The 17,140-nt window shown below is 36.5% G+C and overlaps 2 protein-coding genes and 1 long non-coding RNA gene across 7 annotated transcripts in view; 1 reads left to right on the forward strand and 2 right to left on the reverse strand.

Moving 5' to 3' along the window:
* The window catches only part of LOC119631020 (uncharacterized), a 106,924-nt gene extending 98,414 nt beyond the window's left edge, over positions 1-8,510 (reverse strand). For 2 of the 5 annotated variants that reach the window (XM_062674414.1, XM_062674410.1), the window contains exon 1: positions 8,250-8,510. The gene's annotated coding sequence lies outside the window, so the exon portion shown is untranslated. Of the gene's footprint in view, positions 1-3,872; positions 3,969-7,858; positions 7,971-8,249 lie in introns of those variants that run through there. The other 3 variants (XM_062674416.1, XM_062674412.1, XM_062674413.1) reach the window with 2 other exon arrangements.
* Positions 8,511-9,372: 862 nt separating this feature from the next.
* Positions 9,373-9,947, reverse strand: LOC134200788 (uncharacterized). The gene is made up of 2 exons (XR_009975847.1): positions 9,831-9,947; positions 9,373-9,578 (listed from the first exon to the last, which is right to left on the reverse strand). It is a non-coding gene; the product is annotated as an uncharacterized LOC134200788 (long non-coding RNA).
* A 3,356-nt stretch (positions 9,948-13,303) lies between these two features.
* Positions 13,304-16,887, forward strand: LOC100134926 (cytochrome c oxidase polypeptide Vb). Its single transcript, NM_001113271.2, is given in 4 exon segments — positions 13,304-13,441; positions 14,446-14,619; positions 15,903-15,946; positions 16,581-16,887. Coding segments are annotated over 4 exon segments (369 nt in total). The 5' UTR covers positions 13,304-13,353; the 3' UTR covers positions 16,644-16,887.
* The last annotated feature ends 253 nt before the right edge of the window (positions 16,888-17,140 follow it).

Consider the following 17,140-nt stretch of genomic DNA (forward strand, 5'->3'; position numbering starts at 1 on the left):
ATAAATCTTGGTTTGAGCGTATTTATTTTTGTCTCATGTATATTTCCTGCGCCTTTAACACAGCTTAAAAGACTAGTTTAAGGCCATTGAATGTGAGACATTTATTTATTTATTTATAACATTCTAGAGGTCCCGCAGTAGTCGAAATTCGACTATAATTAATTGGAATTGTAAGTTTGTACACTATTATGATTGTATTTTATACTTCTATAATCACAAATTTCGCCAAGGCTACACTATAAAAAATATTAACAAAGACAAACAATATTTAATCTCAATTTGACAACAGACGTCAAGAACAAAAGTTTGACAATAAATAGTATGCATGCGTGTGTGCGTCAAATACATGGTATGTAGTGTGTGTAATGTTTTCTTTATTGTTTTAATGTATCTTTAATGCATTATTTTAATAAAATATTAACATTGTGCACTTCTTCTCTATATTTTCTATAAGTGTGGAAAATTTCATACTCCTCCGTCCGCGCAATTTTCGTAAAAAGGGATACAAAGTTTTTGCTTCACGTATTAATATATAGATGCAACGTTCAGATTACGTTAAAGCACGTCCGTTAGAATAAAAGCAATAAAAATAACAATTAGATAAGCATTTTCGTGGAAGCAGTAGAAAATGAAATTTCTCACTACCAAAGGTATGAATTGACTATAAACAAATAATTACATCGATTCGCAGCTGACACGGAGGCCAAGGGAACGCATCACGTGCAGCCTTGAGGATGTATCGTTCTCTCAACGTACAAACAACTTCAAACAAGCAATATTATCTAGAGTAACATTTTACATCACATGTTTTGTATAATTTACTTTCTATTCATTTTCGAATTTCTTTACTATAAGATTTTTATGTATCGATAGGTTTTCACAAAAACTAAATACATCATTGGTAAGCTGAAGTGGTACAAGACAATATCACATTTTATCGCTTATTCGCAGCGTATAAGACTATTTTTTTCGTCATGATAATCGCCTTATCGTTGCCGCCGCTGACTACTCCCCGAATCCTGATCACGCAGCAGCCAATCACCGTCGACGCCCTAGACACGTCCTTACTGATCCATCAGATCCAATAACCCTTAGCTTTAGACACCTTTATCTCTAACACTAAGAATAGGGATCCCGGTAACCGTACTCGTCGAACTCGGCAAAGAGATCGACATGCAACTTTTTTTTTTTTTTCGGGCCGGGTCCGAACCTCCTACGAGGTCCCCGCGCATAAGGGGCGCACGGGGTATGAGACTCAACGATCTGCAGGTGTTGAGAGCAGATCGCGGGCCCAAGGATTTTAGGGCCCATCCACTAAACGATTCCCCTGCACTCTTACACCCGACGTCCGATCTCCGTCCGGGGACAGAACCCGGTCAGAGTAGGGGGTTTCCCGCGGTCAACACTACAACCAGACACGCGGGGCCACCCCGAGGACGCCCGACCGCCGGGTCGTCGAGGCGATAGTCGACGACCAACGACGTCAGTCTCCGCGGTACGGCGGCCCTACCAGGCCGCCCAGGCGGTGCCGCTAGTATTCCGGGATACGCCGCTGGGCCAGAACCAGCCTGCCGGGACGGAACGCGATACACCGCCGACCAGGTTGCTCTTCCACAGTATGTTCGGCGACGACAGCGACGACGAAAATGCGGACCGCATCGCAGTCCGCAGCCGCCGACGCGCCGTCCCGTCCACCTTGTGCCAGCGCGCTAGAGTTTCGACATGCAACCTAACCTAAGCATCAGCCCGCTGAGTCTCTCGTCGGATCTTCTCAGCGGGTCGCGATTCCGATCCGGTAGTAGATTCATTCGCGAAGCAGCTACTCTTGGGTTGTTAGGTCTCCTTTGGAGACGCTCGGGTAGCTGTTAGCATATCACAACCCTCCTGGTACCCATCTGCTCTGGTAAAACTGGAGGCCTCCGGGCCACTAGTAATCTCTCAAACATAAAACTATTTTTTTCCTACCTATTCGCTGGTAGCCTAGGGGGCTATTCCAACAACGCCGGGATGGGCAGGTAAACTAATGGGCCCAACCTGAGAGAATGTTCTAACACTAGCCCTAGCAAGAGCAGTGCTGCGCAACCCATTGAGAAGACCCGGCGAAAAACTCAGTGGACTGTGTCTATGGGTTAGTTCACGAGTTCGATGAGGACGGTGACCGGTGCTGTGATCCAGTGGATCCGACAAGACATATTTCAGGCGACCGCTTTGCTTGACCCCGTCACCTGAGTCAGATAGGTAATCAGGGGCAGCCGCAATAAGAGAATCATACGAGTATACGCTCTACGCAACGACCAGCTGCTATTGTGCCGGTTTTAAATCCTTCTCCCCTCTCCTTAATTAATCAAAATCCGACCTGACACGCAGGCTTTGGAACCGTTGAAGTCCAACAAGACGCATGAACGTTCTGCGCGTCTATTGACGCAGCATTGAACAAATAGAAACCGGGGTAAGAATAGCCCCCCAACCATTTGTTTGACCGCTGGTTGTTGACGACGAAGTTTGGTCTAAAGCGACGCAGAGGTTGTTTAGTGATGTTCCACTTTCACACACCCCCACCACTCAACGAAGAAGATATTACATCTACGTTTACCGGTCTGCTAAAATTAATCGTGTCTCAAAATGGTTACAAAGCAAAGACTCAAGCGAGTTTGCTGTTGATAGGAAGGACGATCAGTCAAGTTATCAGTTAAGAAAAGTTCTAGCACTTTATGTTCGTTAGGTTTGTACTATAAAAAGCTTTTACATGAAGCTATTTAAGCTCCCCCTGCTTAAGTTCTTACGCTTCGAGATTCAACGTAATTAACTTTCAAATAACATCAAATTATCATTATTTACGTACGTGCAATGATAACGTTTGAGGCAAACAAAATTATCTGTTGCTAGCGATCCGCACCGGGTTTCGCTCGGGCGATTCACGCTATTATGTTTATGGGTGATAAGGTTTAATTTCGATTGGCTCGAGATGTTAAAATGAGAGATCTTTGGTTAACGTTGCACGGTCTACCTATCTAAACTACTAAATATATTTCAAACTAGCAACCCGTCCTCGCTTCGCTTCGGAAACATTAAATTTTATTATTGATTTAGACTAAGTTACTCCTTATATCATCAGCTACCTATCAGTGAAAGTCTCGTCAAAACCGATCCAGCCGTCGCAGAGATTAGCCGGAACAAACAAACAGACAGACAGACAGACAAAAATTGTAAAAAATGTTATTTTGGTGTTTTGGTATATTTGGTAACGAATATATATTCATGTCTTATTCTTAGTCGTCGTGGTCGTGACTTAAGGGATAAAACGTCCGGTGCATTCGTATTGAGCGATGCACCCGGTATTCGAATCTCAGGCGGGTACAAATTTTTTCTAATGAAATACGTACTCAACAAATGCTCACGATTGATTTCAACGGTGAAGGAATAACATCGTGTAATAAAAATCACCCGCAAAAATTATAATTTGCGTAATTGCTGGTGGTAGGACCTCTTGTGAGTCCGCGCGGGTAGGTACCACCATCCTGCCTATTTCTGCCGTGAAACAGTAATGCGTTTCGGTTTGAAGAGTGGGGCAGCCGCTGTAACTATACTTGAGACCTTAGAGCTTATATCTCAAGGTGGGTGGCGCATTTACGTTGTAGATGTCTATGGGCTCCAGTAACCACTTAACACCAGGTGGCCTGTAATCTCATCCAACCACCTAAGCAATAAAAAAATTAAAAAAGTCTGCCTACAACGTGCCTACTACGTGAACAACAATAAAACATTCTAGAACAAACTTCAAATTGAATAAATAAGTACGTGTACAATCCGCAATGTACCAAGGCCGTTGGAACGGTTCACCTTACAAGTTACAAGGGGAGCAAAAAGTTTACCTGTAATTTGTTGTTCTGTTGGAGATCGCGCGTCAGTGACTCCGACCGGCTCCGGTGCGCGTGCACTTAAAGCACCGACTACAGAGTTCACTAATTGTTCGAACCGAGTTCGCAACGATGCGTAATCATTTTAATCACGGAGTACGCTCGCGCTCAAAAGTTTCCACGCTCCTTTCTTTGATTAGGTGTTAAAGCAATAATAATAACTAACAGCAGCAGTATAAATAGGAAGTCTTAGTGATATTGCGAATATTTTGTGCCTTTTTTTTTCCCTACCTAAGCTGAGAGCCTTGAGAGGCTATTTCAGCGTAACCCTAACGTTTGTAGGTGAGCTCACGGGGCTCAAACCTGATGACGTTGCTAACACGAACCCTAGCAAGAGCCGTGCTTCGCAGAATCTACCACCGGATCGGAAACGCGACCCACTGAGAAGATCCGGCGAGAAACTCAGTGGGCTATTTTGTGCAAGAAATGGACCGGATTATGACACAACTAGCGACCCGCCCTCGCTACGCTTCGGAAACTGTAATTTATTATAGATTTCTCCACTATTTAATGGATGTTATTACATCTTCTCTACATATAAAAACTTATCTATATATAAAAATGAATTGCTGTTGGTTACGGCCTGGCCACGGGGATCGGCGGTGCGAACAGCGAAGCGGTGGACGAGGCGACCATTCGCGCAGCACCGTTTGCAGGCCACGGGTACTCACGTTCGCCGCCGCGACTAGTAAGGAAGTCCGACAGCGAAATGTCTATATCGAAATTATCTCGATATTGCTTACAAATTAATAGTTTTTTGGTTCAGGACCTATTATTTGGAAAATATTGTGAAGTACATGATTTGAATAAGAATCGGAGTATACCTATAGATGGAGAATTCCACAAGAAGTACGAGAAATACTTTGGGTGGCTAGACTTCCAAATAGCTGGTCTAGCTAGTATTTCAGCTAAATTTTTTTTATTGCTTAGATGGGTGGACGAGCTCACAGCCTACCTTGTGTTAAGTGGTTACTGGAGCCCATAGACATCCACAACGTAAATGCGCCACCCACCTTGAGATATAATTTCTAAGGTCTCAAGTATAGTTATAATGGCTGCCTCACCCTTCAAACCGAAACGCATTACTATTTCACGGCAGAAATAGGCAGGGTGGTAGTACCCACCCGTGTGGACTCACAAGAGGTCCTACCACCAGTAATTACGCAAATTATAATTTTGAGGATTTCATTTTTATTACACGATGTTATTCCTTCACCGTGGAAATCAATCGTGAACATTTGTTGAGTACGTATTTCATTACAAAAATTGGTACCCGCCTGATATTCGAACACCGGTGCATCGCTCAACACGATTGCACCGGACGTCCGTTAGGCCACGACGACTTTAAAAATATAAAATAAAAAATAAATAAAAAATATAAAAATTTCGGCGTTAATTTTTCGCGGCGAAAACAACTAAACTCATTTAATCACTGTACTATTCGCCGCGACTACCGCTCGACTCCGTGGCTCGCGCCGTCCGTATTCATGCATTTGTTTTGCTCGCCCGCCGCATCGCGCGATTCGCTCTGTACATTTCGCCGGTCGCTTCGCCGGTCGCCGGTGCGCGTGGCTTGTTAGGTACATTTCTATGCGCTTATTTTAGTCGCTAGACGCTTCGCCGTTCGCACCGCGCGAATATTCGTATCGGCGAATGTCCCGTGGCCAGGCTGTTAGTCTCGCTAAAACTCGAGAACGACTTGACCGATTTGACTAATTTTGGTCTTGAATTATTTGTGGAAGTCCAGAGAAAGTTTAAAAGGTAGATAAATGTGAAAATGCTCGGAATTAAACAAAAATAACAATTTAGTTTTTCCTTTGATGTGTCCCCCATCGGACGGATTCCTTTTGTTTGTTTTAAGTTTATTTTATACAAAAGCTTAGGTTTTATCGATTGAGGCACTACGAAGTCTGCTGGGTCAGCTAGTATTATATAAACCTTCCTCTTTAATCACTCTATCTATTAAAAAAAACCGCATCATTATCCGTTGCCTAGTTTGAAAGATTTCAGCATACATAGGGATATAGGGACAGAGAAAGCGACTTTGTTTTATACTATGTAGTAATGATTGATGACATACTCAACCATCACTCAGATTAGAGGGAAATTTTAGTCGAATATAAAAAGAATTTTAAGTATGAATGTAATACAGAGAGGACAAGGAATATGGGGGTTACTTTTTATTAATTTAGTCTAAAATGAGGTTTTCAGAGAGAGCACCCATGATACATGCGAGCAATGATGATCATAATAATATATGTACATGGTATTACAGAGGCCGTAAGTTCGACTGTCATCAAAGTCAATTCGAAAATCCAAAATAAAAAATTTGAAATTTATAAGGATTGTTTTTCATTTATAAAATTTTGTGTTTCTCGAAACTTTTGTCCACCACTGTACATTTTATTTATCATTGTTTATGTTGTGAACATATTAATTCGGAGTTTTCCTGTTTTTTTTTAATAATAAAAAATTTACTACTTTTATTCTTTAATTTGAGTACAAATGAATATCCCCTTGGTTCGGCAGAATACTTCATTAATATTATCTTCATGTTTTTTTTTTATTGCCCTTGTAGGCAGACGAGCATACGGCCCACCTGATGGTGAGTGGTTACCGTCGCCCATGGACTTCAGCAATGCCAGGGGCAGAGCCAAACCCCTGCCTACCGCTTAATACTCTCCACAAGCCTCATTTGAAGAAAGACATGTCATAGCGCTCGGGAAACACCGTGGAGGGGAGCTCATTCCATAACCGGATGGTATGTGTTAGGTAAACCATTGATTTGATAGATAAGCTTACTGTTGACATGTCCTAAAATAGTCACCTAGCATCTTTTGAACATCAATGCTAACAGCATAAGCAAAATAAGCTAAGGAACACTCAAAGCTTGTTTGAAGAGCAGCACGTGGGGCTCAGGGAACACTACACTGTGGAAGAGATTTAAAACCCAAAGTCATGTGCCGGTTACATATGTGAGTCAAATATGATCTGCTACTGCGCTATTAATAAAAATATGTTGTGCTAGGCACTTTGCCGCTAAGATGTTATAACCAAACATGAAACATAAGGTTCTGACTGTAAAGATTCATAAAATACTTTTTTAACACATTGACCGCCATTAAAGTCACCGGTGCTCTATATGGGTGCACTGTAGGATTTCTAACAAAAAGTAGCTATACGAAATTACACGGTTCTTCTTTCTTTTGAAAATTGCAAACTTCTAGACAACCGTTAATCTCTTATTTAATACCTTCGGTGTTTATTTAATAATAATCATTCTTTAATTCACGCCACAATTACAGTATAAAAACATCAACCAAAATTTCAAATTCACAGCCCCAACAGCATGGGTTCGTTGTTGATGAACCAGTCAGTCATTATTATTACTACAACACTAATAACTTATGAAACAAATTTGTATTCCTACGTATTCAATGGTAAAACTGAAATTTTAATTTCATTTATTCATGTTAAGTAAGTAGAACAACAGTGCTAACAAAAAATTTATTCATACTACAATGGCGCTATTCAAAACTATGCTTTATTGTATTTCAGTTAAATTCATTCTTCAGTGGCTGATGGTAATACAGCATATTGGTGCGTTTGCACTAAGTTTGCACTCACTCAATTGTTTAGTTTGATAGGACTGAGTAAATATCAAATAAATTAGAACAATATGCGCACACATTTTGAAATATAATTAAAATATTGAAATATGGATTTGTTTGATTCTGTATGTACTTTTTTATTTTTGTCAATAAATTGGTTTACCGCTTTTTGTTATTTTTACACTTTTGCAAAAAGTATATGGCGTGTAATTAAGTGTTAATAAATAATCTAATTATAACTTAGATTCTTTGTTTGTTAATAATGATTCAAGAAAATGGTTTACGAAATAAAACCTTATTTGTCATTCGACATTGTTATCTATTACATACCTGTTGCTTTTCTCTTTTTATTTCTCTAATTAACACGCAACGAATCGCCTAGCAGCTAGGCCCAACTCGATATAAATATTTATATACATTCTCCAACTACATGGACATATCAGAAAGATTTACAATTGTACTTTCAAACTGAGGAGAGTACTTACATTGTATTCAAACGAGTCAAGTGACGTAAATCCTGCAATCCTTTCACATCGTTTATGTAGTCAACAAAATCAGTAAATATTTGCTGATTTAATAAAAAATATCTTATAAATTTTCGATACACATTTCATACGTAGCCTTCAATTTTACATTACAATTATCTTGAATGTAAATCATCAGGCAAGGAAGTTGGAAGCGATTTGCTTTTTTTTTTCGATTCGTTTTTTTTCTCACTTACCAGTTGCAGTAATTTTTATTAACTGAAATTCTCGTTGTTGGAAAATCCACAATTTCGTTTCACTAAACACAATTTCGCAGACAGTCACTACTTCACTTTATTAAGCGAATGAAAACTATTTTGGCGGACTAATTTCAGAAAATTCACGAAACAAAATTTATTGTCGACACGGAACAAAACAGATATTTCGATTAAAAGCCTACTACAACTATGCTCGAATATATTAAGTGTATAATCTATGGTAGATAATGCACTTAAAATAGTAGATACTAGATACAGAATCAGTGTTGCTACTTTATTATCTTTTAAACCACTTTTTTTAAATGCTTAAATGGGAGGACGAGCTCACACCCCTGGTGTTAAATGGTTACTAGAGCCCATAGAAATCTACAACGTAAATGCGCCACGCACCTTGAGATATAATTTCTAAGGTCTCAGTATAGTTACAACACTACAACTTACAAGTTACAAGCTACCCCACCCTTCAGACCCATTACTGCTTCACGGCAGAAATGCAGTATATAAGCAAATTATAATTTTACGGGTTTGATTTTTATTACACGATGTTATTCCTTCACCGTGAATGTCAATCGTGAACATTAGTGAAGTACGTATTTCAATAAAAAATGGTACCCGCCTGCGGGATTCGAACACCGTTGCATCGCTAGATACGAATGTACCGGACATCTTATCCTTTAGGCCACGACAACTTGTTTTATGAAAACTTTCATAACATATTTACTTGAATAGCATGGCGTCCATGGATAATACCCTTAATATTTATGCCCATACTATTTTTTCTGAAAAACTAAAACTCAACTCTGTTAATCCTGATGTACCGGTATATAAGCATTTATATTCAACATAGATACAAACGTATGAACCCTAATTCGGAAGTGAAAAAAATCCAAAATATTCTCAGAAAACACACAATTAAAAAATGGTAGAATACACAAAGAGATAAAAATTTCTCAAGCAAACCAATATTTGATTGGACGTATAATATAATCCTTTTACTCTAACTTGAAACTATTGCTGGCTGTTCTATATTCAGCAATAACAACTCCTTGATAGAATTCGTCATCACATAACAGCGTTGTGTATGTAATCAAAAAATATTATAAGATATCTGTATTGTTTTATTAAGCTCTTAAAATATTAAGTGTTTTTGTTAACTGTATTTACATTTGTTTTTAATCTACTTTGACAACTTTTAAAACTAGTTTGAAAGTACATTCATGTTTTCTTGAAAACTTTCAATTCTTCAGGAAATCTTTTAATCTGGTATCAAAAAAAATGTAGCCAGCTTCGTAAACACATAGTGAACACCTAAAAAATTAACAGGGCGTGTACTGTAGTAAAATTTAGTCGATTATTAACTTTTAAAAAAATAGCACTTGATTTATAAAAGCACAAATTGTAGAAACAGAATTAAAAAAGAAGCGAAAATGTTAAGCGTCGTAAGACTAAGTGGATAATATCTGTATTAGTCTATGGTTAAATGGGAACGTAAACAAAAGAAAAATGTAGTGTAAAGAAATTGCACGCATGCGCAAAGTTTTTAAAATTATTGATGATTACCAAAACTGTGTAGTGTTAACATAGGTAACGCAATGATGTTCCACGTGAAAGTTTTTTTTGCTTGTCACATACTATTTGGCATATACATGGTTCTGAGTACTAAGCCAGAGCCGACACCTGTAACATTCACATTCAAAGAATATTTATATAAAGATTCACCAAAAAATGTAAGTAAAAATCAAAACAACGCATTAAATTAAGTTCGGAGAAATGGCATTCATGTTATTGGTTAAAGTTTGAAAGCGTCTCCAATTTGGCAACATAAGAGATAATTTCGATTATGAAAGAATGACTAAAGTAATATGAAGCAGATTTCTTCTTCTTTATTTTTATTGCTTAGGTGGGTGGACGAGCTCACAGCCCACATGGTGTTAAGTAGTTACTAGAGCCTATAGACATCTACAACGTAAATGCGCCACGCACCTTGAGATATAATTTCTAACGTCTCAGTATAGTTACAACGCTACAACAACTTACAAGTTACAAGCTACCCCACCGTTCAGACGAATTACTACTTCACGGCAAAAATAGGCGGGGTGGTGGCCACTATCCATGCGGACTCACAAGACGTGCTACTAGTAATTACGCAAACTATAATTTTGCGGGTTTGGTTTTTACTACATGATGCTATTCCGTCACCGTGGAAGTCAATTGTGAACACTAAACACTAAATATATCTATTTCATTATAAAAATTGGTACTTGCCAGTGGGATTTGAACACCAGTGCATTGTTAGATACGAATGCACTGGTCGTCTTAATAATGCTTTAGGCCACGATGACTTCATTAAATTGATTCAAGCTGAACCTAACCGAGTGTATGATAGAACTGTGGAGGGTGGGTAGGTAAGGAGGACCGTCTCAATGTATTAGACTTAGAGTGTCCGCTGAAAGGGAATCAAGTAAGGTGGCGCCACAGTATCAATGGCAAAGATTTTGAAAACAGCGCCATGAATTATTAGAGTTTGATATTAAATTAAGATGGAAAGAAACCCTTCCTACGTAAATACTAATAAAATAATTAGTTGAGATTTTAAATACTGCCTTTTAACTACACAAGTCACAAACAATATTAAATTTTACAACCGAGCAACCCAACTCTATTTGAAACTGCATTGCTATATTCCATTTCCATTTCCTACACTAGCGCTATTTTGGTAAGTCTTCCAACAATACCTTGCTGTTTACGGGTAGATACTTTTTCAACTTATCTATATTCCATACAATTGTAAGTGTCAACAGTCAACGAATTATAGGGCTGCGACTTACGGAATTATCTAAAATTTGTTAATATTATTTTTGTTCAGGAAATTACTTACAAGGAATTCGAGACCGCATGTGAACAAAGCAGCGCCTGTAGTTACCAAAAAGGTTTGCAAAAAACTCGATGCGTCCGAGAGTGTATTTCTCCATCGTGCTACAAAGAAATCTATCAAGCAGATCCGGTGAGGACATCTTCAGTTATTTTCGTCATTCTAATCAGTATTCAAATTATGATTATTTTTTCTATGGTTCTATGGTTTCGCGATTCCTGTATGTAAAAAAAACATATTTTATAGTGAATATATATTGAACAAGCTCACAACCAAGTGTCAGAGGGGTACCAGAGCTCATAGACAGTTAGGAATGTCTTTTGTATATTTAGATTCCACAATACTTTGCTGTACTATTTTAGAGTTCACTAATCTTCTTATTGTTTTCCACTGTAGCATTCAATGCCAGACCTAGCTAACCTGAAACAAGTGATTTATCCTATTTACTATTTTCTGCTTTCACCAGATTTTAAATGTGTGCCAGATCACTGGAAAACTTAATCAATTTGAAATTACAGCTTGAAGAAGGTGAAATCGACGTCCGATTGAACTCGTTCAAGGGTTGTTTTGCACAGAGAGCGGGTCGTTCGAGGAATTGATTGTCATCTAGTGTTATTTCATCGTTACTACTATGTAGTGACAAAGTCCAGTCGATTCAACGCAAAATGAAATTCAGTTTTGGAATTTTAACGGTAAATAGTGCTTTACTAACTTCAACGATTTTCGCATGTTATTTAGTAACGAAAAAGATTAATATAAAAAAAAAACTGAAAATACACATATATCGTTAATAGCATTAAGATGATGAACAGGCTCAACATATTTCTTCCGTCAACATATTTTTTCTATTCTCCTATTCCATTTTCTTGTAACTACTCTAACCTATACTGTTATTAATTGTATTTTTCATCAGTTTGTTACAGATACAGCATGCCAACACACTTCATTTTTATTTTACACACTGTGCAGAAGAAAATATGCGATCTTATTTAACAAAAAAAACTTAAGTGTTCAGCAGCGAGTGAAATGAAAACGTGACTTATGAGATAATGCGCTGGAACATGCAAATAAATTTAGCAACTGCAGTTTGTTTATATAATTTACAAAGATAATTAAAAACGCTTCAAAAGATGTAATATTTTTAATGGATGTAATAAGTCCCTTACAAATTATAAATATTAAATTTATTAATGGTCAGACGACACACGTTTTTATCTGTAAACATTTTTAAACAAGCAAACAAAAAAAAAAAACGATTAACTGTAATCGATTTTTTCGATCGAAAAAACGAGTGCTTGGTTGTTGAAGACGATGTCGATTAGGCATCTTCGGATTTTTGGCCACATTCTCACTCACAATAACAATTCCACGCAAAGAAGACTTACCGTCCATAAACGTTTTTGAAAATTTAAATCACTCTTAAACGGTTGATACATTACTTTTGTTTTCTGTATTGGTCATTTCGCTCAGTATAGTATGGAGCCGAATGACGTGGATGAAATTAAATGAAGGTTAAATGAAATTGAATGAATAATCTCTCGGTAAAATGATGGTTATTTACTGAGATATAGGTGTACTTTTTAGAAATACCCGAAAAGCACCGTTATAACATGCTTAAACCTCAAGAATGTCAAATGTTCGTGAGATAATGTCCTTTGTCTCATATTTATAAAATAAATCATAAACAAATTGTTTTGTTTTATGTCGTATTCAAGGTCAAGTGCATATTAACCAACTAATTTTTTATTCGTCATATATTATTAAAGAAAAGTCTCAAATTTACTGTTACACTATTTAGCTCCTTTTACTTAAAGAGAAAACTGCAAAAAGTTGTCTTTTAAGATTATGTGCGATTAGGATATATAATAGAACACATAAAATTTACTGTAAAAGTATTAATGGTTACTTTCAAAATCGTGTGCTTATCGAATGGCTTATATATAGCACAGTGTTTCCTTAGAAAAGCCAAATATGAATAATTCACCAAGAATGAAGCGAATTATATGAGCGCAGTTAATTTCATTTACTTTACTACCTTCATACAGCTAATAAAATGCTGGAAAATTTTAATCGATTAAATTGACAAAGTAACACGCTGAAAATCGACTAAGAAAATCTTTTGTCTATTTGTTCCCATCTCTAACTTAATTCCGAAAATATTTTACGCCACTTGCTATCGTGAGAAACGGTCTAGTGTGAAAATAGAACACAATGGCTTCCTTATGTAGACAAATTCTTAGAGCAAATGCATTTAGAAGTGTTATTTTACCCACAGCCAGGCGGGGATATGCCGACAAAAGTAAGAAATCACTGTTTTTTGAGTATGAAACCACTGCACCCTTTGACATTTTTAGTTACGTAATGTCAAAAAGGTATCTTGATTCTCACAAACAACCCCAAATGTATGTTAAGCTGCTTAAATGTTATGCTAGAACATTAGACCAACCAAAAGTAAAACGGTATAGAAATATTTGCAAAATATGTGATCTACTATCTGACCATAACCTTTTCGGTTAAGGATCACATTATTGATTTTTAAAGTGAATATCCCGATAATTTATTATTTACAAAAAAGTACATACGAATTTGTAATAAATATTAAGAAATAACGTGTCTCTTAAGTGTAAGTTTTGGAGCTTATTCCCGTTAGTAAAAGTTATTTAATTTTAGGTTATCAATCTCGTTATCTATCAGATTTGATAATAGCCGATGTAGGTAGTGAGTGGAACGTAGATAGTTTGGTGTTATAAAAAAATGGTATACCTCATCCCTTGCTATAAAGACTAGATATCGATTATTCAACACTGATATTACATTTTTCGTCAATCAATGTCCCTATTACAATCCAAAGGGAATATGCTCATTCGCCCCTCTTGGCAGAAAATCTCAAGGGCAAAATTGTTGATTGTTGTTTTCCACCATGAAACATGATGATTCCACCTTGAAAAATGGTTCTTTATTCATAAAAAAATTAATAAGTTAAAAATTACTTATTAATACAAGAAATGTTGAACCAAGCTAAATTTGCTTATGTAAGAGAAATAAATCTTAAAACAGAATCTGATTTGATCGTAGTCAGTGGAGCTACAAAAAGCATGTTTTTTTGAAAATACATGAATAACAGTGAAATAACCTTTTCCTTAATAAAATTTTCCTCATCTCCAAGGTTCAAAGTTTAGTTTATTGGCATTTATAAACAGGAACAATAGGTGAAACTATAGAAACTATAATATATATTAAATAGTTATTGCATTAAAAACCATCAAAAATTTTAAATAAGTTGTGTCCCATAATTATTTTCAGTGATGCCTGATCCCTTGGAACATGCCACTGGCTTGGAAAGGAAGGAACTCCTGGCCCTTCAGGCCGGCAATGATGACCCCTTCAACATGAAGGTAGTGAAGAAGTCAGCAGGAACCCGTGAAAACCCAACTCTGGTACCTTCCTGCTTTGATGCTCGTATTGTTGGATGCATTTGTAAGTACTCAATATGTTTCTTAGCTATTAAGACTAATTAAAAACTACTAATAATAAACAAAAAAAAAACTGTCAATAAAAGCTAGTTTTATTTTTGGTCTTGCATTCATTATAATTTTATTATTTTTGAGCTTTGGCAGTGAAAATAGTGCAATATGTATAACATCAAAAATAATGGATTACATGAATAATACAGACAAGAAGATTAAAGCTTTAAAGCAGTTTCAATTATGTCTACAACAATGTTAAGAATTTTCTTATGAAACATGTGTTTGTGCTGTTTTTTTAGTAATGCTATCAAATCAATGGCATTTGTATATTCAAAGTATTTAATTATCAAATTTTAGCATATTGTAATGTAAAACATTAAAAAAAAAATCGTAAGTGTAATGATGAATTTTAGGTCATGGATGTTGGTGATGATATGCTAGGATTATCAAAGCTAAAAATTTTCATCTGAAATGACAGAATCTAAATCCTACTGCAGTATGTTTAAAATAATGAAAAATCTTTCATGGTCAGCTTAGGTTTAGAACACTGCCGTTTTTTACTGCATGCATTGTATTCTACATTAATTGCACAGAATCATATCGACGTTTGAAAGGCAAACGTGACTAAGCGACAATGCGTGAACTTTACAGTAGACTAATTTAAAGTTGAAATACTTGAAAACAAAATTTAATTTAACGAATCTAGCTAGTAGCTGTAGGATTGAAATGATTTTAGTAGACCTAGAAATATATTTTTTTTGCGCATCGAATATGGTTATTGCCTATCATTTATGTACAAAGCAGTTATGGTCGCTTAGTCACTTTTGCCTTTCAAGCGTCGATATACATTGAATGCAGAGAAGCGTCCACTCACTAAATTCTACAATTTGAAAATGCAATTTGTTATGCTTCACATAGTAATTGCACCTTGTATTGCTGATGTTCATATGCAAACATGACTGGCCCTAGACATGTCTACATGACAAAATATTGTTTAAACATAATTTTTTTTATTTTCAATATTGAATTGAATTTTAGACCACTCAAATAATTTAGTTACACCCAGTATTAAAAATGTACATTATTGTTATAAATCTTAAATTGTTGAACCAAAAGTTATGATAATATTTCTGTTAGTGAGTTTTTGGATCAAGCTTCTACAACCTACAATCTGATGTTTCAAAGGGATTATCCATGCTCATTGAAATCTAATTGACGGCTAAAATGTGCTCCTACTTTTACGAGTGGGTAAAGGTGATCGTACCCACTAATTATATGTTTTCGTTTCCACAGGTGAAGAACACGCTACAGCCATCACCTGGCTTTGGTTACACAAGGTATGATTAAAATTTTAAAAATTAAAACTTTTATCAAAACTATAATTTAATAAGAAAAAGTAGCTTATCAGTATTTTTTGAATATAATTTTGTAACCAAGTGGACCAGATTTGTATCTGCAAATTTGGTTTTTTTATTGCTTATATGGGTGAACAATCTCACGGCCTTGTGGTTACTGGAGTCAAAGAGCGCAGTTTACTACAGTAGAATGGCTGTCCTTTAAAACTCTTACAACTGTTTACACTGTTTAAATCCCGCCAACAGATACCATTTTAAACAAAATGGAAATACAATTTTAAAACGCATGCGGGAACAAATTTGCTTAGATGGGTGGACGAGCTCACAGCTCACCTGGCATTAACTGGTTACTGGAGCCCATAACATCTACAACGTAAATGACCACCCACCTTGAGATATAAGTTCTAAGGTCTCAAGTATAGTTACACGGCTACCCCACCCTTCAAACCGACACGCATTACTGCTTAACGGCAGAAATAGGCGGGGTTGTGGTACCTACGAGTGCGGACTCACAAGAGGTCCTAACACCAGTGAAATTCTGATTTTAAACGACGAAAGAATAACTTCGTTTGATTTAAAAAAAAATTGGCAAGATAAATTTTATTTTTCCTTGCAGGACCAACCGCGCCGTTGCGAGTGTGGACATTGGTACAAATTGATTGAGAAGCCACTCCTTTAAACAACAATTCTTTTAGTTTATTATCAAGTAGTGTTACAGCCGAAACAAAACGCATCGTGGTTATCACGGCTCAAAGCTTGTCTATTGTTCGCAGTAATACCACAAGTAAATCGAGATGCGTTAGTATTCAACTTAAAGAATCAATACATTAAAAGATAAGCAAATTTGAATCAGTGTTTTATTGATCGCCTGTGGGATACGTTGTATATTGTTATTATTTGTAGTTAATAAAGTTATAACTTAAGTTGTTTTCTTATTTTATTTCTAAGTGACTAAAGAGTATACTAGAGATATACGTCATGTATTTGTGATTTCGCTGAAATATTTGAAATTGTTGAGGAGGTAAATAGTTCAGCTGCAAATTGCAACTCTTCAAATCCTAACGCAAATGTCTCAATTATATGTATTATGTATTATCTATGGTAAAAGTTAAAAGTGATTTAACGAAGAACTTTTTGGCGGGAGCGCGAGGAGTGAAGTGTGATTTGTTTTATTTT

This window comes from Bombyx mori, chromosome 20 (genome assembly GCF_030269925.1).
Source record: "Bombyx mori chromosome 20, ASM3026992v2".
Classification (NCBI taxonomy): domain Eukaryota; kingdom Metazoa; phylum Arthropoda; class Insecta; order Lepidoptera; family Bombycidae; genus Bombyx; species Bombyx mori.